Source organism: Gallinula chloropus, assembly GCF_964237585.1.
Source record: "Gallinula chloropus genome assembly, chromosome: 9".
Lineage (NCBI taxonomy): Eukaryota > Metazoa > Chordata > Aves > Gruiformes > Rallidae > Gallinula > Gallinula chloropus.
In genome coordinates, this window is record NC_140094.1 from 13,251,912 (window position 1) to 13,275,963 (window position 24,052).

The 24,052-nt window shown below is 45.4% G+C and overlaps 1 protein-coding gene across 1 annotated transcript in view; it reads left to right on the forward strand.

The window, feature by feature from the left end:
- Positions 1–24,052, forward strand: part of SLCO3A1 (solute carrier organic anion transporter family member 3A1) — a 139,605-nt gene that overhangs the window by 21,277 nt on the left and 94,276 nt on the right. Inside the window, exon 2 of the mRNA XM_084267883.1 lies at positions 3,481–3,946. Coding sequence (XP_084124009.1) covers positions 3,481–3,946 — 466 coding nt within the window. The remainder of the gene's footprint in view (positions 1–3,480; positions 3,947–24,052) is intronic.

The following is a 24,052-nucleotide window of genomic DNA, read 5'->3' on the forward strand; positions in this document are numbered from 1 at the left end:
CAGGTAGCATCTCTGCTGTGCTAATGCTGATTTTGTTGTTGGACTGGGTATTTGAGGTCACAGCCAATGTCAGAGCAAGAATTTGGGCTGCGCCGTGTGGGCTGCGGCTACCCTGGATGTAATGCAGTTGTGCTCCTGTTGTTCTCTGGCTAAAAATCTGCATGTTGACTGTTTATTTCTCAGCCCTGTTTTTATTTTGGGATTATTCTGCCCTATCACCCATGACTGTCAGTGTTTGGGAGGCTACTCTGATGATGCTGGTGTCAGCACTTTGTACTTTGGTGCTGTTTTCCTCTGGGTGCTCCAGACTGATGTGGTGGTTTTGTTCTTTCACCATGGTCCCCCTGCACCCCATACCCTGCTTGCTAAAGGCAAAGCTGCTAGCTGCCTGTCCTTCTCCTCCTTTTGTTTCAGTCTCTTCAATAAAGCAAAACAAGATACTGTTAGGAGATGTTGAGACTCTGCTTCCCTACAGTGAAGGGTTTAACTTTTTACAAAAAGAACAACTGTAGGCCCACTGAAGTAAGAGCAGGAGGAGAATTGAGACTTCTGGGTTTAATTCCCAGGCTTGTCACCAATTTACTGTCCCTGTCATTGTGAGATGCGCTTAGAAATAGTGTAGGTTTCTATCTGAAATCCAGCTGTCCAAAATCTGACCCTTGCAAGCCGTGGCACCCAAGCATTTCTAAATGTCATCCTGCTTGCTACTCACTTGTATATATGTATGGTAGAAGTCTAAAATTTGGCAGTGAGATTAAAATGTGGGAGAGAGTTCCAAAGCTAGTTAATACCGGTTGGCCTTGGGAAATCACTTCTGTTGGCTTTCCGTCTTCCAGCTTAAATTATTCCATCACAAATTAATTTTGTTGACTGTACTTGTCTCATTAATATTTGGCTCTCTATGCCTCAGTTTACACAGCTGTAATGAGTAATTATGAGTTTTCTTTCTAGGTACAGCTCGGAAATGAGTACCACAGGCATTATTTTGTGTGCTCTGAGTTATTTGTTCATCTTAGAGAGGATCCGAATTCTGCTCTAAATTGGTGTTCCTGGGACCTCAACTGCAGCCGTGTTCCTTGGGGACATACTGGTCATGAAGAAAGTTTCCCATAGCAAGGGCTTTGCATCACTTAGTTTGTTGGCATTTGCTGCATGGTGTTAAAGTCTGGGCTTCTGCCAGTCTCACGGCACCTGCCCAGTTACATCACACCTTGCAGTAAAACCAGTCTCATGTTGTGGATGATCAATGTAGCTGTGTTCCATGGTGCTTGGTGGGGCAGCATGGGGTGATGAGATCTTGTCAGCATCCCTCCACCTTGCTCTGAAAGTACCAGTGTAGTTTTTTCTTACAGTGGCTGTCCCCATCCGCTGAGCTGTCACTCTGGCTCCCCATGGAGAGTTGGGAACAGTCATGTTGCTTTTAGATAAGTGGATGGGCACTGCTCACCAAGCAGGGACAGGGCATGCTGTGCCCTCACACAAGAGGATGTCATTTCTCCTGGTGAATCACACCCTTTTCATCCCAACAGCAACCCACACCCCATGTTTTGGATGAAGCAATGGCATCTCCTCTCTCTGACATGCACATTTTCACTTGGCTTGGGCATAGCAAAGGGTTATTGGTACTGCAGTGCCTTCCATCATAGGGTTTGATTTTGAGGGTTGTCTTTATTTTGCCTTGTTCAGTCCTTGGCTCTTTATCAGGCAGGATTACAGTAGTGGTACAAAATAGAACTGCCTGCATGGGATGAAAGCTGAATTTTCAGAAATCACGAAAACAGTCCGGTTCTGGAGATCTGACTTGGACACTTACCAGAGTCAGGTTTAGGGGGGTTAGATTATGTAAAGCAGCAGAAGTGGGTTGCTTCCGTGTTTCCATTTTGCTGCCGATGGGCCTGTCTTTGTCCAACTGTGCCCTGGTGTTCCCTAACAGAGGCTAACTGCCCCCGGAGAAGAGCTGCTGTCAGAATATTTTAAAGTCGGTCAGACTGGCTCCTGCTTTCTGAGATCTTTCAGCAAAGATTTTCAATGCCTCCAGTGGGAGGCTATTTTTATTCTATCCAGGGGCTACCTTCTGCTCCGAGGTCTTTATCACTTTTTTTTTTTATTATTAAAACCTGCCTGTTTTAGGACAACCTTAAATATTCTTCTCTTTTGCAATCTGAAAAACAAGACAGGCTTTTATTCAGTGTAAAAGTTTTTGGCATTTCTGTGACACGTTCAAGATCTCTTTTGTGGGTTGGGTTTTTTTCCCATGTAAGGGGGACACTGCTGTAGACGTGAGACTGCACTGAGTTTTCTCCCTTGAGCAGAGATGACAGCAGCCGAGGTACACGATGTTTCATCTTCGTAGTCTGATCAGTGATATGACTGTTGCAGAAAATCCACGTTGTGTTTCAGTGCACTATGTAATCAAGACTGGAGGAGCTCTCCAGAGATCATCTGGTTCATTTTCCTGCCCTATGGCAAGATCAGTCATACCTGTGTCTTTCCTGACAGATGCTGGTCTATGCTCTTTTAAAGACCTCTGCAGCCTCTCCAGGCAGCGTATTTCAGCACTTCACAATCCTTAAAAGTCCACAATCCAATAAAAATCTGGTTTCTCCCCACCTTGTATTTAACCTGAATCATTTCTGCTGCAGTTTAAACCTGTCACTTCTTGTCCTGTTCATTTTGAATATAAGGGGCAGGCCATTCCTTTTCACAGTAATGTTAAATATTTGAGGGCTATTCTTGCGCTTTTCAAAGTATTAAATAACTACTATTGGTTAAACCTTCCCTTCTTTGTGGTGGATTTAAATCTTCTATATAAACCTTAATTGGCCTGTCGTCCCAAAACTGTTCTGTAAGTGACGATCCCATTAACTAATCCACAAACAGTTTAAACCCTTTGATTAGCATTTTATTTATATACTTTAATAAAAGCCTTCTTTCTGGCCAAATTGCCTGTTTGTGCGTTGCTGTCTCTGACTTGATGGCCTCGTGCTGGTGTGTGAGCCAAATATCTGCAAGGATTTCTGATGCTCACTAACAGAGATCCTTTCCAGGGGAAAGACTGGGTGCCCAGCACGATGTGAGGCTTGGTGTGGTTTGTGTCTTGGTTCTCTGGGACAGGGTTTGCAACGTGGAGGCCGTGCATTCAAATAGAAAGGCAGCTCAAAGAGAGGTTAATCAGTCATGGGCTTCTGCAGGCACCCAAAATATACATTGATGTACGCAGGACTTTGTAAATGAACATGTGCTCAGACAGGTGGTAGGCAGTGAAATGTCAGTTGGTATTAGGACCTTCTGATGTGGTTGTATCTGAATAGTCAGATCGTGCTTGGAGGTCAAGTACTACTATACTGTGATTTAGATGTCCTTGATGTGTCTGGCTCCAAGGGAGAGTCAAGGAGACTTATGCTGTGCAGGACATATGGGGAGGACAGAAGGCAGGTTGTCTTCCCTTTCAGTAATTTTCTCTGGTTTTCTCTGTTGTAGGTGAGTGTTTTAACCACCTTGGAGCGGCGATTCAACCTCCAGAGTGCTGACGTGGGCGTCATTGCCAGCAGCTTCGAGATTGGCAACTTGGCCCTCATCCTCTTTGTGAGCTACTTTGGAGCCCGAGGACACCGGCCGCGCTTGATAGGATGTGGAGGGATAGTCATGGCCTTGGGTGCCCTCCTTTCTGCCTTGCCTGAATTTCTGACCCACCAGTATGAGTATGAATCTGGAGAAATACGCTGGGGGGCTGAAGGGAGGGATGTGTGTGCTGCCAACGGGTCCACCAGCGATGAGGGACCAGACCCGGACCTTATCTGCAGGAATAGGACTGCTACCAACATGATGTACTTGCTGCTCATTGGAGCACAGGTCCTCCTGGGCATTGGTGCTACTCCTGTTCAGCCCCTGGGAGTTTCCTACATTGATGACCACGTGAGGCGGAAAGATTCCTCCCTGTACATAGGTAAGACACTCTGAACTTCTCGCTGAAGGCTTTCCTTGTGGGCTGGCACCTTGCTCCCGTCTTACCTGTTTGATGCCAGTGGGAGGGATGCCTTGAGTCCTCTTCTCCATGAGCTCCTGTGCTTGTGAAGGTAACTTGGGTCTCTATGCCAGGTGCTTCTAAGCAGCATGGAAACACAGTGTTTTTGTAGCAATGGTAAAAGTTGACAGCCATGGTGACTATTACTGGATGATTAGGAAGATGCTTGCTCCTTCTAGTGTTTGCCCAGATTGCTTTAAAATCTGATATTGGTGACTTACGTTTCAGTTTTAGCTGAAGAATTTCCAAGTGGCATATGAGATGATGACTCCTTCCCCTCCCCAAGATACCCTAGTTGCCTTCCTGTTGCCTTCCTGTTGCAAAGCATTTGTCTGTGTCTGAGTGGTCAATGCAGTATGAGGGGACTGAGAGGATACTTGTTTTGTCACTACCGCCGTCACTGTTACGGAGTAGGTGCTGTGACCCAGCATGCTGTGGCAGGACCCCAGATAATGTGATCCCTGTAACAGAACGGGATGAGGAAGGTGATGGGGTCTATTTTGAGATATGGTGAGCTTGATGTGGAACTCATTATTCTGGTGATCATGTTGCAAAATACTTCCAGGTGGTTAAGATACGAAACATCTCTGTTATTGGGGTGAAGTGCTCATGGGTTTCATCAGTAGACTCCTCTCCAGCAGGTTTAAGGAGGATGTTGTGGGTGAAGTTGTTATATGAAAAAAAGAAAACCTTACTGGCTCACCTCGTTCTTCTTCCTGCAGGACTTGTCACTAGATAAATGGCTCCAACGCAGTCAATCAGTGAAGTGTGTGCTGCCATTAATGCAATCCTTCTCCACTTGGTAGTGTAGCTTCTAGTAACCAAAACTCCCCATGTTTGCCCCATAATCCCTGCCCCGACTGGGCTGTCAGATGAACAGATGATCCCATTAGTGGGTGTCCTTTCCTGAAGATGTTTTTATTGGGTTCCCAACTGAATGCAGCTGGGCTGTGACCATGCACAGGGAGGCTGAACTGTCCCTCTGAATTTCTGAATGCTGTTCAGTGTCCTGGGACAGCGCAGAGGCCTGTTGGAAAGGCTAACTACATACCTTGCTGTGGCATTCCTGGGTGTATTGCTACCTTACTTAGAGGTTTGCCTACATATTCAAAGGGTGTCTGTGTGTTCCTATAACTGGCCATAAAATTGTAGTATCACAGCATTTAACTTTCTCCTTGGATCATTATTCACCTTCACTTGGTTCTGTAAGTGCTTGTGAGGGATCCACTGGATAAAGCAGGATGATAAATAAAATACAAGATACTGTACAACCTGAAGGTGAGTAATGAGGCTAAATTCACTGGAGCAACTTTGCCAAGACCATAAATTATGAGCTGGAATTAAGAGTGATTCTAAGATTATCTATTATAAATAACCATATAGAGAAGCAGCAACTTCTTTCAGTCTATTCCACAGGCATTTTTTAAGCACAGCTTCGTGCCTTAGAACATGATTAGGGAGGGTGCATGAGAGGAGGATTAGGAAGAGTAATTTTATCTTTTTTTTTTTTTGGTCCCAAGATACATTCATCTTATGCTAAAATAACTTCTTTAAAGTTGGCAGTTCAACTAGTAGCTGGGAAAATACTGCCAGAAAATTACTTCTGCTTACTATATGCAGCTTCATTATTTTTCCTTCAGACATATGCTTCTAACCATGTTCCTTTCTACATGTAGAGTTTAAAAAAAAGCCCAGACATTTTGAGGTTGTTTGCTTTCCTGGCTTTAGCTATGAAAATCACAATCTGCATTTCTGTGTGTGAATTATGGGTTGCAGAACAGCGCATGTATATGCACACTCAACCAGTCAGCCATACCAACAATGAAGTTAAATATCTGCCCTGCCCCAACCTATTCATCACAAATGGGTTTTCACATATGGGCTGCTTAACTCTTATGTCAACCTGCAGTCAACTTAACTTGTAAAAGCTAACAGGAAAATAATATGTGAAAAATACATAATGTGAATGAATATAAATGGAGAAGTGTCTGGTGGGAAATATACGTGTCTTCTCAGGTTTGTGAATACTTGAGGAGGTCACATTCTTCAGTTTCAAATGTTGTTTGAGAATAAACTGATTATTTTTGTTAATATCATCACTGGAGCTTTCAGTGGCCTTAGCAGAAGGCTGGCTGAGCAGCTTACCCGCTTCATTCTTCTCCGTTTTGCAGAGGAAATAACTGCAGAGTGTACACTGTCACTGTGCTATATTTATACTGGTTTGCTTTCTCATAATAGCACACTCCCTCAGTAGGGGCTACGCTGTGTGTGACCGGATAAAACATTTTTGGGTAAGTTCCCTCAGTTTAAATTAGGAGCAAATCTGGCATAGGTTGTTCCCTCAGGATAGAAACTAATTAATAACAGCAGTAATAGTCTGGCCGAACTTTCCATCATGGCAGGCAGTGGCTGAGAAATGATCGGGTGGACCGGTCCATGCTGTCTGTGGTATATTGCTAGTGTCGGGTAGGTAGCTGGGGGGGTAAGGAGAAGTCTCTCACCCGACAGCTAAGGACTAGTAATTGTTCACCTGCTGCAATAAAACCCCTCTTGTGTCCCAGGGCAGTCAATTAGATAGAACTAATGCTGTGCACTGCGAGGTATTTTCCCTTCCTTCTGACTTTTGTACAAGAGTTCAGTGGAGTAACTTCATCTAATATCCAGTGCAGCCTCTCTGCAGTGAAATGGCAATGCCGGAAGATTCCTCTAAGACGAAACCAACAGAACTCAAACCCAACTACCATGGCCACACCTTTTCTATAAACACACACACCCCTCCCTCCAAAAAAAATAGCACTAATACATATGTGCAGAAGAATGGAGATGTGTTACAATACAGAACTTAAAGTGAAACTTTGGCTGTAGCTGCTGGGACAAGTAATAGCATCAGTGGAATAGAATACAGTTCTGGCCATGAAGCCCATCAGATCTGGCCCGTTGTGGTTTCTCCCCAATGACAGGCAGGGGGGAGGTGGTGGATAGTACACCTCTGTGCATCCTTTGAAGGCAGAGGTTGCTCAAGCTTGTGTGCTGCCAAGGAAGTGGGGATTTGTAGAGTTTCATAATTAGAGACAGGGGTGAGGTATTACAGGAAGGTATCTTTGTGGCATGGGCTGCTGACATGTAGTTTCATGTTTCTTAAGCTAATAGCATATTTTTTTTGATGCCTGCAGTGTGTTGCTACCAAACTCAGATTGTGTTGCTGTAGTAACCAGCCCTAGGAAAGGGGCTGTGTTGTGGTAACCGAGGGCAAATCAAATCAAAAAGATGCGTGCATGGGAGAGCGCACCAAAGGGGGTTCAAAACACATCTGTGCTGTAACAGAGTTAGAAAGACAGTGAGACCATGCCTACTCACCTAACAATGGGAAATGCACTCTCCTTCTGTCTCACCATCCCAAGTGCCTGCTCAATGTAAAGCTCATCATGTCAGCAATGGCAGCCAAAATACGGAGAAAATAGAGGAGCCAACTTAAATGTTTGAAGCTGGGGAAATGTCTTTTGGTGCTGGTTTGCTTGCTTCTGTCTTTGAGTCTGCTCTTGTGTTTAAGATCTGAACTCTCATCGAGAGATTTCCAAAACAAGCAGGTTAATTTTGCTTGTGTAATTATTGGCATTTGGTGTAAGCAACCTTTTTAAGCAAGGAATTTCTCGCTCCTGTGCCAGGCTCGTTATTGCTGTAGCTTCACTAATGTCAAAGGATTACCTCAATTTGTGGCATCATTTATTTTAAAGGAGGAAAAGTATGTTGAAGACTACTTACAACACAGTTCCTTTCTCTACCCACTAATGACTCACTTGACATTTCCCTCTTTAGTTCATTTTCTGTTAGATCTTGCTGAGTTCTGTCGAAATCAATGAAGACTTTGTCATTAGGAGGGGGATCAGAGGCATTGTGGAGCTGATACGGGGTGCAGGGGGGGAAATCTGATCTGAGAGTGGTTGTATGGATTTGCTGCCTCTCAGATGAGCAAGAGCTTCTAAGTGTTTTCTGGTCACTGGAGTACCCAGGTTGCTCTCAGCAGTGGTTTACATCCTCAGTTAGAGCCTGTGCAGTGGTGTGGTAGATTAATGTTATTAGCAGTCTCCATACATGCTGTCTGGGCTTCCTGCAGCATTTAATGTTTGCTGGTAAAAGTTGTTGCATCTTGTCTAGAACATGGTTACCTGTAGAGCAGAATGAATAGCCTCTGGGAGCCAGTATTTGATCTGGGACAATTAAGGGCTGCATTATATAGAGGAAGTTGCTATTATTCTGTCTCCTGTTGATGGAGGAAATTGATATTGATGTTGGAGGGAGCACTGCCAGATTGTGTGGTTCATTCAGGAGACTACTGTGTTGATCTTTAATGGGTCAGGGATTCTCTTTAAGTTTGCTGAAACTGCCTCAGTGTTTCACTTCAGGGATGCAGAGAAATATGGAATGGTTTGGGTTAGAAGGGATCCCAAAGCCTATTTAGTTCACCCCCTGCCATGGGCAGGGGCACCCTCCACTAGCCCAGGTTGCCCAGAGCCCCATCCAACCTGGCCTTGAACACTGCCAGGGATCCACCGGCAGCCACAGCTTCTCTGGGCACCCTGTGCCAGAGTCTCACCGCCCTCATTGTAAAAAAAATCCAGGACTTGACACTTCAGACTCTTCGCTGACTTATACAAACTGCCCTGATGGGAAGGATGGCTTCAAGGAAATGCCAGAAGGGGCAAATCTTGAGTCAAGGAGTAAGCGATGAGAAGTGATGAGTCCTCCCGGTTTGGTGGCGGTGCAGGGATGTGCCCAAGCATAGTATGCTCAGGGAAATAGAGCTGTTCTTGGCTTGCTTTGTGGCAGGGTGGAGGAATGCAAAAATGGAAAACTCAGTAGGCACATCCAGCAGTGCTCAACTGATTTCTCATTTCATCTCCCAGGTTTCTCTCTGGCCTTCTCTGTGTGCATTTTTGTTTATCATATGGTTGTTCCAGCTGTTACCTTCGGTGTGAGAGGAGAACTCGATAGCATGGTGTTCTCTGTCCACATCTGCCCAGGTGGGACTAACACAGTAAGGGGATGGGACCCTGTGTTGTGACTGCTGGCTTTGACCTTTGTAGCAGCGAGGGGTTATTTTGTGTGTGATGTGTGGAAGTACTTCTTGTTTTTCAATGACAGTCACAGCACCAGAAGCAAGCGTGAGCATTTCTCTTTCTTGCTTGTTTTAAGCACCGACTCAAGATTTGCTGCAGAGGAAGACAAACATGCCCTAGTTGGAATCTTGCTGTCTCCAGGGATAAATTTGTCCATTTGAAAAATCACTTATGGTAGCTTACGTCAGTCAAAATGACAGCAGCCATTGTGTTCTGGAGAAGCAGAAGCATTTTCTCGAGTGACAAGAATTAAATCTGAGAGTTAGTATCTATGGCAGTGAGTTAATAGCAAGTTATCAGAGTAAGATGCTGAAATCTTCAGAGTTTGAGTCAACATTCTGTATGTGGCAACACAGAGAAATAGCACTTGGTTCTCTATTAGGAAGCACGTGTTGGTAAGCTAAGCTGTCAATGTGGATTTTGAAACCATTCATCTACTGTGTATCTGATGGTATGTATGCTAGGGTTAATCAATAAGTAATAAAAAAGAAAAATTAAGAAAGGAAATGGGCTTTCTGACTTTATAAACAAATGTGGAAATGCGTTTGGTGCCATTAAAGAAAAAGTCATAAACATTGGAGAGTTGAAAACTACAACCCTCTGGAGGATGTACCTCTCCTGTCTAACCAGTATTCTTGTATATAACTGATTATATCTGAGAGATTGTAGAATGGACAGCCAGTGACAGCACCTATCCTAGTAGCAAATGTCTCCCTTTATTTTGAAGCTTTAAGAATTCCATGTCCTAGGGGACACTGTGTAATTCTGAGAAACATGAATATTTTGGAGGTGGACGAACAGATTTTGCAGATGTTTGGCTTTTGGTCTGGAAATCTATTTTCTTCTTCATGTAACTGGATATCTACAGCACGGTAAGTTCTGTGGGAAAGGATGTGAAGATGGTGATGACCCCAGGTACCCACAAAAAACTGAGATGTGCATTGTTTCTGTCCCTTTCCAGTTCTGTAGAACACTTTCTTTCATCATGATTTTCTAAAATGTTTTTTCCCCTGTTAAGACCTCCACTTAGGTTTCCAGTAGCTGCTTGCTAGTTTTGTGTTTGGCCTGAAAAGTCTCTTGTCCAGTAGATGACTTGCTCAGTCTTACCCTTTCCAAATTTCTCCAAAATCTGAGATGTATATTTGAAGCTACATTTCTGAATTACAGCAAGCAGAATAACCTTCTGTTTATAGCATAAGGTCCTGTCACCAGCCTCTTGAATCCCTCCATCAATGTGTATTGATTGGAAAGTCTTTAGGACTCATGTGAGAGGTCTGTCCAGCTCTGTCCAGCCTGTCTGCTTACCTCTTTCACTCCTCACAGCCTTCATAGCCTTTCCCACACTGTCATATTCCTTCCTTGTGTGCTCATTTGTGCTCTACAAATGTCAGGGTACTTGATTCATGTAGCCCTTCTTGCTGGAACATGCCTGTCTGAGCTCACCCACTTAAAGCTTTGCCAGCCTTGTGCTGAAGGACATTGAGGCCCTCGAGCGTGTCCGGAGAAGGGCAACCAGGCTGGTGAAGAGGCTGAAGGGCAAATCTTATGAAGAGCAGCTGAGGGAGCTGGGGCTGTTTAGCCTGGAGAAGAGGAGGCTGAGGGGAGACCTTATCACTGCCTACAATTGCCTGACAGGGGTTGTAGAGAGGTGGATGAAGGTCTCTTCACCCAAGCGAGAGGTGATAGGACAAGGGAGATGGACTCAAGCTGCTCCAGGGCAGGTTCAGATTAGATGTTTGGAAAAAATTCTTCATTGCAAGAGTTGTCAGGGCCTGGAACAGGCTGCCCAGGGATGGGGTTGAGTCACCATCCCTGGATGTGTTTAAAAGATGGGTAGACAAGGTACTTAGAGATACAGTTTAGTAGAGGACAGAAACAGTTGGACTCGGTGATCTTAAAGGTCTTTTCCAACCTTGTGATTCTGTGCTTTCCTTAAGCCTTTTCCTTTTAAAGCCTGCTTCTACTAGCTCTTTTATAGTGGATCTGAGGTGACTTCCTAATTCCCGTAGACCTGCTTGTTACCCACAAGATGCTTGGTGAGTCTGTCCACCTCAGTGTAGGCACCTGTACTTGTGGAGCATGAGAACCTGTTCCAGAAAATTGCTTTTTTCCTCGCAGGTATATGCAGTGTTATAGGTGTGTAGTATTTTTTTTGACCTAAAGACTTGATGAAATTTTTGTAATCATTTTGTTCAGTAAGTGTTACCTCCTACAGATGATCTGGAGAGCCTTTCCTTTCTGCAATGGTCTCCAAGGGGTTAAGAAAGGCATGGTATTAACACCACTAAACTAAAAGGAGTGCTGTTGCCAGCGTGAATGCTGCAATGCCTGTTCATTATTGAAAGGTGTCTTTGCATCCGATTCACTGGGTTGTCTTCCTCATGGGCTAACCGTGATGAGATTAATTTGCCTGGCTTCATGCAGAAATACTGGTATTAACTAGGCTGGCCTAACCCACTGATCCATTGATAACCTGCAGTCTTTTAGAATTATTCCCCTTCGGGGAGAGATCTCTGGTCTCATTTGCTGAGTGTCAGCCAGGCTGGCTCGGTTACACATGTCCCCTTTTACAGCGCCGGTGGTAATATCCTGGAAAATTAAATGGAAACATAAACAAGTGTGTAGGGTATATTAGAGCAGTAACAATAACCAATTAATGGGAATAACCTTCCCCACTGCAGGCAGGAAGGCTGAGTTGTGAACGGCAGCAGCTGAGTGGATGTATTTATTCAATTAAATGTATATATGCACAGAGTCGTTACTGTGGGCTCCATTATTCTACAGCAATTGCTCCAGTTACCTTAACTTTCTGCTAATAGCTTTTTTTGTTATGAACTGAGTAAATAAGGCTTGGGTTCAACACAAATGACTGTGTGAGAGCATATTGAGGGTGGGAGCTGTTTCTGTGTGTACTCTGCAGCTGATTTTTTGCCTTAATTAGGATTTGCCTACTCTAGTGTCTTGTAAAAATCATTTCATTTGAGCATATTCATTTCTTTCTCTAGTGTATTTAAAGCAGTCGTCAGCTGGAAGAGCCTAGTGAGGTACATCAGTCATGGGGCAGCCTCTTCAAAGCATTGCCCTTGTCATATACATGGCAGAATCGCAGAGGACAGTGCATATTAGTCCTAACGTTCATAAAACTGATTAGATTGGAAGGTGCTGAGTTGTCTGTATCAAGAGCTGAAGGCTGTATTGTACCTCTTTGGTGGTGCAAGCGGGAGTGAGCTGACTTGTGCTGTCAGTCCTGGTCCTTCTCCTGGGAACTCGACAGAGACTCCCCAACCTCTTGTGCTTGAGAAGGCTCCAGATATTTTGGTCCCACTTTAGAGGCTGGCACTGAGATGCTTAGAGCTGTGTTTGTCCCACTGTGGGAAGGCACACACCAAAGGTCTGCCCCTTTGCCAGCACGAATCAGGGTCCTCGCCTCAAAGCAGTGGTGCAAATGTTGCCTGATGCTCAGGCTTGCGTTGTCCTCTTCTCGTACAGACACAAAGAATTTGGTATGGGGGATATTTTAGGACTTGCCAGAAATGATTATCACACACACTCAGCCAAGTGAGCAAGAGAGGGCTTTCATGAATTTTGCTGTATCATTGTAACCGTGCAATAAAAAAGGGGCAGTGACCTGAAATAGTGTTATAAGAGAATAACTGCCTGAAAGTTGTGAATAGTTACCGCTTTATTGTGTATCTTGACCCACGTGTCCTGCCCAGTGCTGCCAGTGCTTCAGACCCCTGTGGCCACAGCTCCTGGTGATGTCTGCCGTGTTGGTAGCTGCTGGGAAAGCTGGTAAGCCCTGCTGCACACCTCCCCACCCCTGGCTGGCTGTTAAGTTGATTATCTGCAGGACATGGTGTATTGGGGAATGCAAAACTGCTTCTGAAAAGCTCCCACTCTTGCCCTTACACAACTGCCTCTTCTGTTGCTGTATGAGGTGCTCAGCCAAATCGTTTTGTCCTTTGGAGATGTTCCTGCAGGTCTGATCTGCGTGCTGCCCTGCTGACGTTCACACCCTTTGTGTACCAGAGAGGTGCTGAGTAATGTCCTAAAAATGTTTGGTTTTTTGCAAAGTCCCGAGCAGTGCCATGGCACAAACATATGGGTCTGTTGACACATGGGGCCTGGCAGTGCTCAGCTGCCAAAGCTGCCATTAAGTGTGTTTTTATCATGACCGCTTTGCCCTGTGTTGGCAGCTCCTTCACGGTTGTGCAAGTGGGGCTGGACAAACTTTACTGAGAAGCAGTAAGGGACGTCAAGGAACGATGGCAGATCAGGCCCTGTATGAGTCTCAGGGCTGTGTAGCTAGCAAGACATCCACAGGTGCCTGACTAGCATGAAGGGTACAGTGTGTGAACCCAAGTAATTAAAAATTAATGGCATTAATACCAGAGAAACAGCTGTGACATGAATCAACGGTGTGAGGTGGCACAACTGTACCTGCTCTGTGAGGCGTGGGGCAGGGCTGCTGTGGAGACATCAGTGGGGTCTCAATAGCTACAAGTGGCCGACTACCCTGATGGAGCAACCTGGAGCACAAAGTGTGGACTCAAGTGGCTGGGCACCTTGCAAAACATGAAATTCCTTCATGTGCTGCCTGGTTGCCCTCTGTAAGCCATCAGAAGAGCCTGTGGAGTGGAAACCCTTCCCTTGCATGGCCTGTGGGCTCAGAGGAAGGCAGTGTGTGCCGGGGCTCAGTGACAGACTGAAACCTTGCATCTGGCAGACTTGTCACCAGGGGCTGGTGCTGGGATTTATCCTACCAGAGGTCGGTCTGCTTATTTTGGAGCGCTGTCCGCTGCACTGGTGGGAAAACTGCTGCTGTGCTGGTGCCAAAGTGTTTCCCCACTGACTAGCCTGTCACTACACAGCTGTCAGTTAGCTGTGTCTTCCACATCAGCTCTGCTGCCACAAGGAAGATGCTGAGTAAAGCCTGAGAAAGGTGAAATTGGCCAGGAGCTGCATCCCAGAAGCTCCAGCTGAAAACAGTACAGGGCAAAAATCATATTCCTCCTTCATCTGTAAAGTTTGGTTCACCCTGGGAATAAGTTCAAGGCTTTTACCCTATTTTTTTTCCTTGTTGTAGGCAGCATGGAGACAATCTGTGGAGTTATGGACTCCAGAAAAGGATGAGCTTTCTGCTCTGGTCCCATCCAACTGCTGCCAGGGTAGTTCTGGCAGCCAAAAGCCCGCAGAGCATCACAGGGAGCTGTGCACAGCACCCAGGGAGCGCCACGCACTGCAGGCATTGCTGTTTGGCATGGGGAGGGGAAACTTGAGTGCCCATGCTGGTAAACAGGAGCAGCAGAAGACCTTGGGTTATTTCCACTTGGCTTTGGACAAATCTTTCTGCTTTGTCTTGGGGTTTGATACCTAAACTGCTCCTATGAACTTTGGTCTTTTGAAAGCACTGGAAACTCTTTTTGCAGGTTTCTTTTTGCCAAGGTACAGCCACTTCATTAATTGTGCTGCTAATGAGGTATTTGGCTTTTCCTTAGAGGGAGGCCTGCTCTTGCTAAGTCTCCTTTTGATTTTGATAATAGGGTTTTTGTCTGGAGGAGGCTATCCAAATTTGGCCCTTTATTAACCAATTAAAATGTGAGGATTTAAATAATTTCTCGGGTGTGTGTTAACAACAGGTCACATTCCTCTTCGGCTTAATACCTTAGAGCACTTCACTGCAGCTAAACAAGACTGCATCTGTTACAAGGTGCAGGATCTGGCCAAAAGCCACAGAACAAAACAATGGTGGAAACTCAAGGTCAATCAGGTAGAAGAGCAAGAGTATGCACCAATACTTTCCTCCACGTCTCCTTCTGTTTGCATCACTTTTTCCCCTGCTGCTTTCTGCACATTCCTGTCCTCAGTGTTGGACAAACCATTCTTGCTGGAGCTGTTTCTACAAGACAGTGATACTGGTTGTTGGAGTTGGAAAGAAATAATACAGTGGGGGGAAGACAACTGGGATAACTTTGCTCTATTAGTCATCGCTGCGGAGACCATTTACCCCTGTGATGAAAGATCACCTGCATCTTATTAGCCATCAGCTACAAACATATGGATGTCTTAATTTAATTAGACTGATCATCAAAACAATAATACTCAATAGATGAAGCTTTCTCTCTGCACAGTTATAAGCTGTGTGCTGAGGAGGGGAGTGATGTGCAAGAAGTGAGCTAGAGTCCCTGGCTGTGCTACCAGGGTGTCTTGAGCACTGATTAATGTGTTGCCATCCTCAGCTATGGGTTGCCTCTTGGCTTTCTGTTCATTTTGGGTGCTCATTGGTTTTGGTGTGTGTATGGGGGGGGGGGGGTGTTTATGTGTGTGTTTAATATTTCCCCTCTGTATTTTATGTAAAAATTCACATTTGGATGTCAATGCATATCTTCATTGATGTCCCCTGTAAAAGAAGGCTGTTGTGGTGCTAGTGGTAGACGAGCACACTGCGGTGCTGACTGCAAGAAGCAGCATTGCAGGAAGCTGAACTGTTTGCAGTAGTTCTGTGTAAGCTGTGAAGAGTCTCCCATGGGGGCCAGAGGCTACAAGGTTTGTAGGAAGAGATAACACCTTCTATTTGATCAGTTGAGACAGCTGGAGAACACCCATATTCATGCTTGGGGGATTTTGTTCTGACCAGTGTCATTAGCCATACTTCCATACTTAAAAGATTTGCTTTTTGTTTCCCAGCTGTCACCTGATCTGATAAAATACACTTTTTTTCTCTCCAAGCCTTGCTTCCCTTCCTGTGTTGGTAAGAATTACCTATCATATGGAAACCAGGTCTCTTCTGTAACTGAATACCATGGGTTGGGTCGTTAGGTGCTTAGCATCCTGGAGGCACTTGATTTCTAAGTTGTAGCAAAACTCAAGCTAAGCATGGGTTAAGCAAATGCTCTTACTTCAGCAGTGTCTCTGGGGTTATAGAACAAGTTAGTGCCCTGCAATTGCTCTGAGACTTGAAATGTTCCACTGCATTCCTGCAAAGCAGCGTGGCTTTCATGAGAGCAGCCATCCCTTCCATCTCTGTTTTGGAGGGGTTAATGGGTCTGGCATCTTGCCTGCTAGCACTACCCTGCTCAATTTTTGCAGACCATCTTTAACTTGTCTCCAGGAGTTGGATGATTACACTAAGACCAATACAAGTCTTGTGTGGTGGTCGTCAGTGAGGTGCAAGACTCCATGCTGCTCCATAATCTGCTTCCAGGAGCCTCAAGAACAGGGAACGTGCTCCTTGGGCTTGTCCGGTCACTTATGAAGCTCAGTTATGCTTATGGTCTGCACAACAGAATTGGCAGATTTTTCATCTCTTAGGTAGGTTGTGCGTTTTTCCTTCCCAAGTCTGTTATTTTCTTGCCTGAATGCTTAGGATTTGGGGTTTGAGGCTGTGAAGATGGTGAAGCAGGCATGAAGCTGTTTCTTCCTGTAATGGATATCTTAGAAGTGGCATCTGCCTGTCAAGAATCTTGTTGCTGGCAGGGGTGGCATTCATGCCATCACCTTGGCTTTGCCAGATCCTGTAACTGATGGGAATGCTCTGGTAAGTCCTGGAAAATGAGAGAATGTCTTGGGGTGAGAAAATGTCTTGGGGTGAGGGGATAAGGTACAGGTTGGCAATTGGATATAGATTGGCGCAGCTGGCAAAGATTAGGCCATTCCTTAAGGTGAAAAATGTAGTCTTAAATAGCTTTTGCTGATGCATAAAAGACCCGTTGAAGTGAAAATTTCAGATAAAAAAGGGAAGTGAAAATGAAGCTGTGCTACTCTCCAGTGTTACTGGATAAAATACTCCCATGTGTAGCTCCTTGAGTTGGTCTCACATTCTGCACCCTCCCAAACCCTCACAATGTGGAGAATGGTGCAGCTTGAGTGAATCTTTCTGAATAAATTAGTCTTGCTGTCCTGTGGTATTCCAAGTCTGAGTAAACAGATGAGACTCACTCTCTGCCTTAAAATCAGCAACTTTGGGTTTTATTAGCCCTGGAGGGGCACTAAATTCCAGAGCTGAGCCAGAGGAGGCAGCGAGCGAGGAGGTGTAGCACTGGGTAAGGATAAGCTTGAGAAAGTCCTTGCTGCTTACTGCAGCCCAGGAAGGCAATTTGAAATTGAATCTATAGCGCACTAGGGAGCTGTTGGAGGTGACTTAGGATGGGTAAAGATTTGGGAAATCTGCATGAGCAAAGGCTGCATTCAGCACAGGCAAGAATAAGGGTGTTGGCAAAAGTAATGAGGTGAAGGAGGGAGGTGGCGTGTAGAGGTGGGCAGCAGCATATTGGGGCTGGGGGCGTGGGAGTGACACAGGTATTGAAGCAACTAGAGTTGATGTGGGAGCTTAGCTGATACAGGGGGAATATGGTATAGGCCATCTCTGCAAAGTCTACAGGAGCCTGGATCCTTAAATCAAAAGGCTCTTTAATTTCTCTTGAAATGCAGTCTCTCTATTTTAATCAAGAACCATGGGAATTAGACGTTAAAATAGAATCTGGGCTAAATGTTGCCTTTTGGATCAGAATTGTTGGGTGATTCCCAAGGGCATCGAGGCATCCCTTCCCCCTAGACCATGGGGAACCTGTGGTCTCCATTTTCTTGCAAAGTAAGCTTGTTTTGTCAATAAACCATGTGTGATGACGGTGTCAGGAGGGGAAGGGAACAGCTAGGAGCCTTTTTCCTAAAGAGATCCTTGTGTTTACTGAAGATGCTAATTACTGCCTCCAACCCATGGTGATTTGTCTTCTGCCCATAGCATGCTGATCCAAAATGCTGATAACACTTGCACTGAGTAAAAAAGCTTGTAAGGAAGAAACACTCTGGAATTTCAGGAGTACTGCTGAGTGCTGGTTTACTTTTTTGGCTGGCATTTTTGGAGAGATTTTTGAGATTGGAGGTGGCAAAGGAAGGAAGTGCTTTTGTGTTTTTGGTTTTGTTTTTTTAATGCCCCATATGTCTGCTTTATTAACTGGAAAACCTCCAACTGCGAACTGGGATGATGTTACACAGCTATGGAGCAAAACTCATTCCCAGCAGTGTGGCTGAGAGTACTTGGGCCTCTGAGCACAGAGCTAGACCTCCCCTCTCTGGGGTTAGGGTGAGGGGAAAAAAAAAGCTGCATTTACCCAGTTTTGCTGACCCAAGAAAAACATTGTTGCTTTGTTATGCTGGGGATGTTGAGCTTTTCAAACAAAACACAAGCCTTGAACAAGTCAGCTGTCAGCAGCTCATCAACAGGCACCTCTGTTTGAGTGGAGGCTCTGGGAGTGACAGGTAGGGCAAAGCCACACGTTTGCTGGGGGTTTTATCAGTTTGCAGTGGGTTTATCCACCAGAACATCAGTAGTAGGGTGGTTACATTTTCACTGTCCTCCCTGCTTGTATGAGTGGGGTTTTTTACTGTAGCATGAAAGAACATGTTGCAAACCAGACTTTGGTTATCAGTGATAGGCACTTCGTGTTCTCCGGGGGCTTCCCAAACATTGATGCTGATTCCTGCCTGAGGAGCATTTCTTTGTGTCGTCTACCAGGTTTCTGTCCCATCTCCTATGCTGAGCCAGAAATTACTTGTGTGTAGCATCTCAGATGACAAATGAAACCGAGAATTTAGAAATAGCTGTTGGTCATATTCCTACATTCTTCTGCAAGTGCATATATTTTCATGACTATGTCAATTTTCTGTCCAGGAGACTTGGCAACGGACCATTTCTCAGACCTGTCTCTTCACTTGTTACTTTCTGCAGTGCAAAGCAGGGAAAAGAAGGGTTGGGACCTCAGCCTTTGTTATGAGAGTGTCTTGGTTCTTCACAATATCCTGGAGACTTTCTTTCTCTGAGAGGGATGTAAGAGAGAGAGATGGGATTTGTTTAAATGGATCCCTTTAGATTGAAGGTCTTGCTTCACTGTCAGTTTTGAGTGTAGCAGTGGGTTTTGATATTAAGGAGTAGACATCCCAGATGATGTGCAACTGCTCTTTGCTCCTGCTTCTCACAGCCTTCAGTGCTGGATCCAGCTCCTGCATGGTAGAGTCCACACTAGTGCTCCTGCAAGTTAAAGTTCAGCAGATTATTAATTTTGTTTTCCCTGACAGCTTCTCCCTGGAGCTATGCTAGGCAGCACAGAACTGCTGTCTGCTTGCCAAAGGTTATGTCTAAGCCTGAATGGGCTGGTAAAAGTTGCTCAGTGGGTAGGCAGAGCTCCCTGTGCCTGTTGGTGAGTCGAGTCTGTTTCTCCCCTCTTCTCTGGGAGATGCCTCTGGATGGGAGACAACCTGCCAGAGATGGAGCAAGCAAAGGAGCTGGGCTCTGGTTACAGCAGGTGGGTAGTAAATCAGCAGGGTCCCCACAGCAGCAGTGAGGGTCTGCTGCCAGCTGGGCCAGAAGCCGAAATAACCTTTTGCTGTGCTGAAACTGTAGGAGCAGAGTCATGGCTGCAGCCTGCTGCGTCACTCTGCATGCCACCCTCTGTGCCTCTGGGGACAGTGAGTGTGCTTGGCAGGCATTGCTTGGCTGAGGCTGGCTCACTGCTGCAAGGTGGGGAGGTAGCACAGAGCAGTCACGGGCTCTGTAAGAGCAGTCACGTAATCTCTGTCCCTCCATGGGACGATGGTGCCAGAGGAGTAAGGGGCCAGTATTGGCCATCAAGAGTTACTGCCTCCACCCCAAGTTAAAGGCTTGTTAGTCACAACCTGCCTATGTAGCATCAAGTGGCTTCTGTTGCTTTCAGGGTTGTCTTCTGGTCACAGATGTGATTTTGTATGGGTTGTGATCCCACTGGTGCCCTAGGCTATGCTTCCACATGTGAGTTGTTATCCTTTCTCAGCCAGCTAAGTTACCCTTGTGTTACTGCTGGGGAAAAGGGAGATTGAAAGGCAACACTTTCGTTGTCATTCGGTGGGGTCCTTTGCAGCATGATGAACATCCCTCTGTACAGAGCTTCCTCTCTCCTGGAGCTTCAAAATCTAACCTGAAATGTCTGCATGGAGGGGTTGGTGTGGCTGAATCTGGTTCTCCTCCTGTTACTGTACTGGGCACAGAAACCAGCTTAGCATTAAGGCTCAGCACTGAGTTTGTGTTCTTGTGTCTAGTTCTGCTCTTCCTTAAGGAGACATTTGGGGTTTAATTAAAGTTACTACCTAACTTCACCTCTCTGGTGTCCTTGGGTTCAGAGTAGTCAAGGGAGAGACAAGCTGCCCTGTGGGACTTGAGCTGAGAGACTCGGGGCTTACCTCTGGAGATGCTGCTGTCCAGGAACTGCTCCTGCATCTCAGGATGTTGCCATCTACACAAGTCTCTTGCTGTGATGTTGAAGGTGGGTGTTTAGAATATACCCCTTACACAAACACTTCAGGCACAGATTGTGCAAGATTACAGCTGGATAACAGCCAAATCCCAGGCAGTGGAGACTGTTTAATCACACTTCTCTGTCTCTACTGGATTAACGTAATTAATGTAAACCCTTTTGGATGGGGGACCTGTTATTTGTCTGGTGCAGCTCTTCGTTTGTGCAGTACTGTGCATACACCCCTGATGCTCTAGAAATGATGAAGATCTAATTCCACTTTGCACAGAACTGGTTACCAAGTAAATCTCCATTTATGGACAACTAGTTTACCCCTCCCTTCTGGGGAAGTTGTAGACTATTCAAAATAAAATAATTTTAAAAAATTAAGAATGCCCAAGGTTAAGCCAAAATGATTGTTTCTTAAATTACTTCAGGGGAAATTAAAATGGGATTTTTAAATGTTATGCTCTCAAGGGAGCAAAGAAAATTATTAATAAACTGAAGGTTCATCAGTGCCTTATGGTCTTGGCCCATTTCAAGGGTGAGGTAGAGCTTATGTGCAGTGGATACGTTAGCAATTGTGTCCTTTCACACGCAGCCTGAGCACGTGGGGCAGGAGCTGTGCCTTTGTCTTCTGCCTTTTGTGGTATCTGGAATCATGTCTGGAAGACAAAAAGTGTTTCCCAGACCTGGACATGTGACATGCCATGGGCCAAAAATCCCATTGGCAAGGTTGCTCCTTCCCATTTCTCTGCATTTCCCATGCAGCTGGATGTGCTTTAACCCTTAATGAGATACAGTGGCTCCCTTTTCTTTCTTTCCACTTTTGGGATTTTCTAGCAGCAAACAGGAGAGAGTTTATTTAAGATAGAAAAAAAAAAAAAACCAAAATGCCCCAAAACAAATAAAACAACTCTTGCAAAAAATAACTGTAACAAGTCAAATGCTCAACTTGAATATTAATTTCCGAGTAGAGGAATGCCTTTAATATGCTTTTTGTGTAGCAGAAGTACTGGCAATCTTTTTTTCATGAAAGCCATCTTCTGCTTTCATTCTTCCAAATGCTAACTGTAACCTTTTATATTAAACAAAATCACAGATATAATAGTTTCATAAGGAATAAAACCAACCTTCTTCATTTCCAGTGGATTGTTTTCTAGATCTTGGCTGTACCCATCTGTGCAGAAGGCAGAGGCTTTCTGGAGCATTCTCTGAAAAACAAATGCTTGTGTCCAAGCTTGAAAATTAGCATGAAAGTGACATTTAATATTTGGCCAGCAGCTAGAAAGCCTGGTATTTTCAGTGAGGTTAAACACAACCTCGGTTGGGCAGCTCCAGCCTTCAGGGTCGCAGCTTGCCCAGGTCTTTAAAGCAAAGCCGCTGCAGGCAGCAGCCTCGCCGGCCGTGGGAACTGGCAGTGCTCCTCCTGGGAGCTCTGCAGTGGGCAGCGTGTCCTGGGCTGCCCTTCTCCTGTCCTGCTTCCTCCATGTGCCCTTTTCAGGGGGTGCACAGGGTGAAAAGACTTGCTGAAAATATCAGCCTGACGGTTTAACAGGCAGTATGTGGCTGTATGTTGCCTCTGATTTGTATTCGGTGCCAGTACAACATACTCATCACCCAGTGGGTGCTCAGAAGCCTTATTATGGCTAATATAAAAGCATTTTCCTGTTGTTTTTCCTCCCAGAGCTGCATGTCAATAGGACTTTCGGGTGCTGTGCAAATCTCAAACACCCTATGAGGGACCACAGGCTGGGGTGAGTGGAAGAAGCCAGGAGCATCAGTATACCTGGATCAAAATCTCTCTGTGTGTGTACAGGATGGCATGTCTGGTTTTCAGTCACGAGAATCCCAGTATTTAAGGTTCACATAGAGCATCATTTGCAAGAGAATAAATACCTTGGCATGTCACTTTTTACACAGCCTCTGACTTTCCAGCCCTTGGTATCTGAACTCACTTGAAAGAATTGCTAACGTCTGCCCAAATGCCACTATCTTCTCAGCTATATGAACCTTTAATATCATGGCTTAAGCTTTAGTCTTTGAGCTGTGCAGCACAGCTAAATGCAAGCTGTGTTTCCAGCACTGAGGGAGATCCTGACTTTTAACCCACTGGCTTTTTATTTATTTTCCTTCTGTCCTTGCTGTTGAATTGCAAAATCAACTTAATTCCAGGGCTTCTAAATGGCATATGATTTCTGCATGATGATGGCAAATCTCCTCTGGGCCCTTTATACCACACTAAACAGGGGAAGGTCAGGACAGCAGAAAGCAGGGCACTGATGTTCTCTTTCTTCGCTACCCACTCTTTACCCACAGTAAAGGCAGGTCACAACAGTGCTTTATCCCTCCCTCTGATTTTTTTTACACTCCCTTGGCTCAGTCATCTTTCCTTTGCAACATTCTGCTGCTGAACTCTCCTTTCCATTCCTAAGTGGGTTTGCATTCAGCCCCCGAGCCCTAGGGTGGCTTTGTCATTGTGTTCCTGGGTGGGTGCTTCAGTCTAAGGGTCTGTTTATTTTCTGGCTGTGGGTTACTTATGGGAAAGGTCCTGTCCCATCCTGCCTGCACTTCCAGCATTGCTGCTTGTGTCACCACACGCTGCTCAGTCAAAAAGATCCAGGTTGAGAAGATCAATTGTTGAAAGGATTAAAGCTGATATGCTTTGTTTGGGGTGGGTGTACTCGGTGGTTTTAGTATGTGATCTCTGCTAGGGAGAGGTGAGGAACAGCTGGGAGCAAGAACCACTCCGCAGCACTGAGCTGCAGTGAGAGCAGTGCCCATTGACCTTGAGGTCTGCCAAAATGACTGTCACTGCAGCTCCAATGCATCCTCTGTGCTGCACCCCTCTTAGTGGGGCTTGAACATTGGGAAATTTGGGCTTCTGGCCTCTGGCCTATTCTCCTGCTAGGGCCAAGCTTCAGGTAAAGTGGAGGTACAGCCTCAGCCTAGGTCATAAATTCTGCTGCTGCTGCTCTGATGGAGCTAACATAATAAACACCAGTCGTTATCTTCAAAGGTTTATTAAACTTCCTGCTTGAGGGTTGGCTCAGACCTCTGAATGCTGTAACTGTTGCAGTGAGAACTGTATGGGGGGTGTCTGATGGTCAGGGTTTTTTTTTCCCCTCCTGGCCCTCTGTATATCTCCAGCAGAGATGTGGCTTTTGGGACCCAGCCCTTGACTCTGTGAATGTAATGGAAATGATGACTTTGCCCAGTGAGAGAAGAGGGAGCAGATGCCATTCTCTGTAATTTATTCCCATTTCCTCTTTTTTTCCCCCTTCTTTAAGGGCATCATTTAAATCTTGCAGTTTTTTGTCTAATGACTAAAGTACCTTTTTGCCTAGTAATTCAACTTACTAAGCTCCAAAAAGTTTTTAAGACTTCCTGGAAGTCTTCTGTGAGCACACTCACGTGTTGTGAATGTCATTGATGGAAGGACCCTGGCCGATTTATAAGTATTCGAGATTATGTGCTAGAGCAGGAGTTTGGGATTTGGTGCTAACCAGTATGGACCAGCTCACCCCAGAGCCCTTTCCATGCCCTAGAGGGGAGGGCAGAAATGGTCTGTAGGGTTTGATCCTGGTGCCTGAGGTGTAATTCCCCTGGAGTCATGCAGGGAATTACTGCTCCTGTTCTCTCCCATC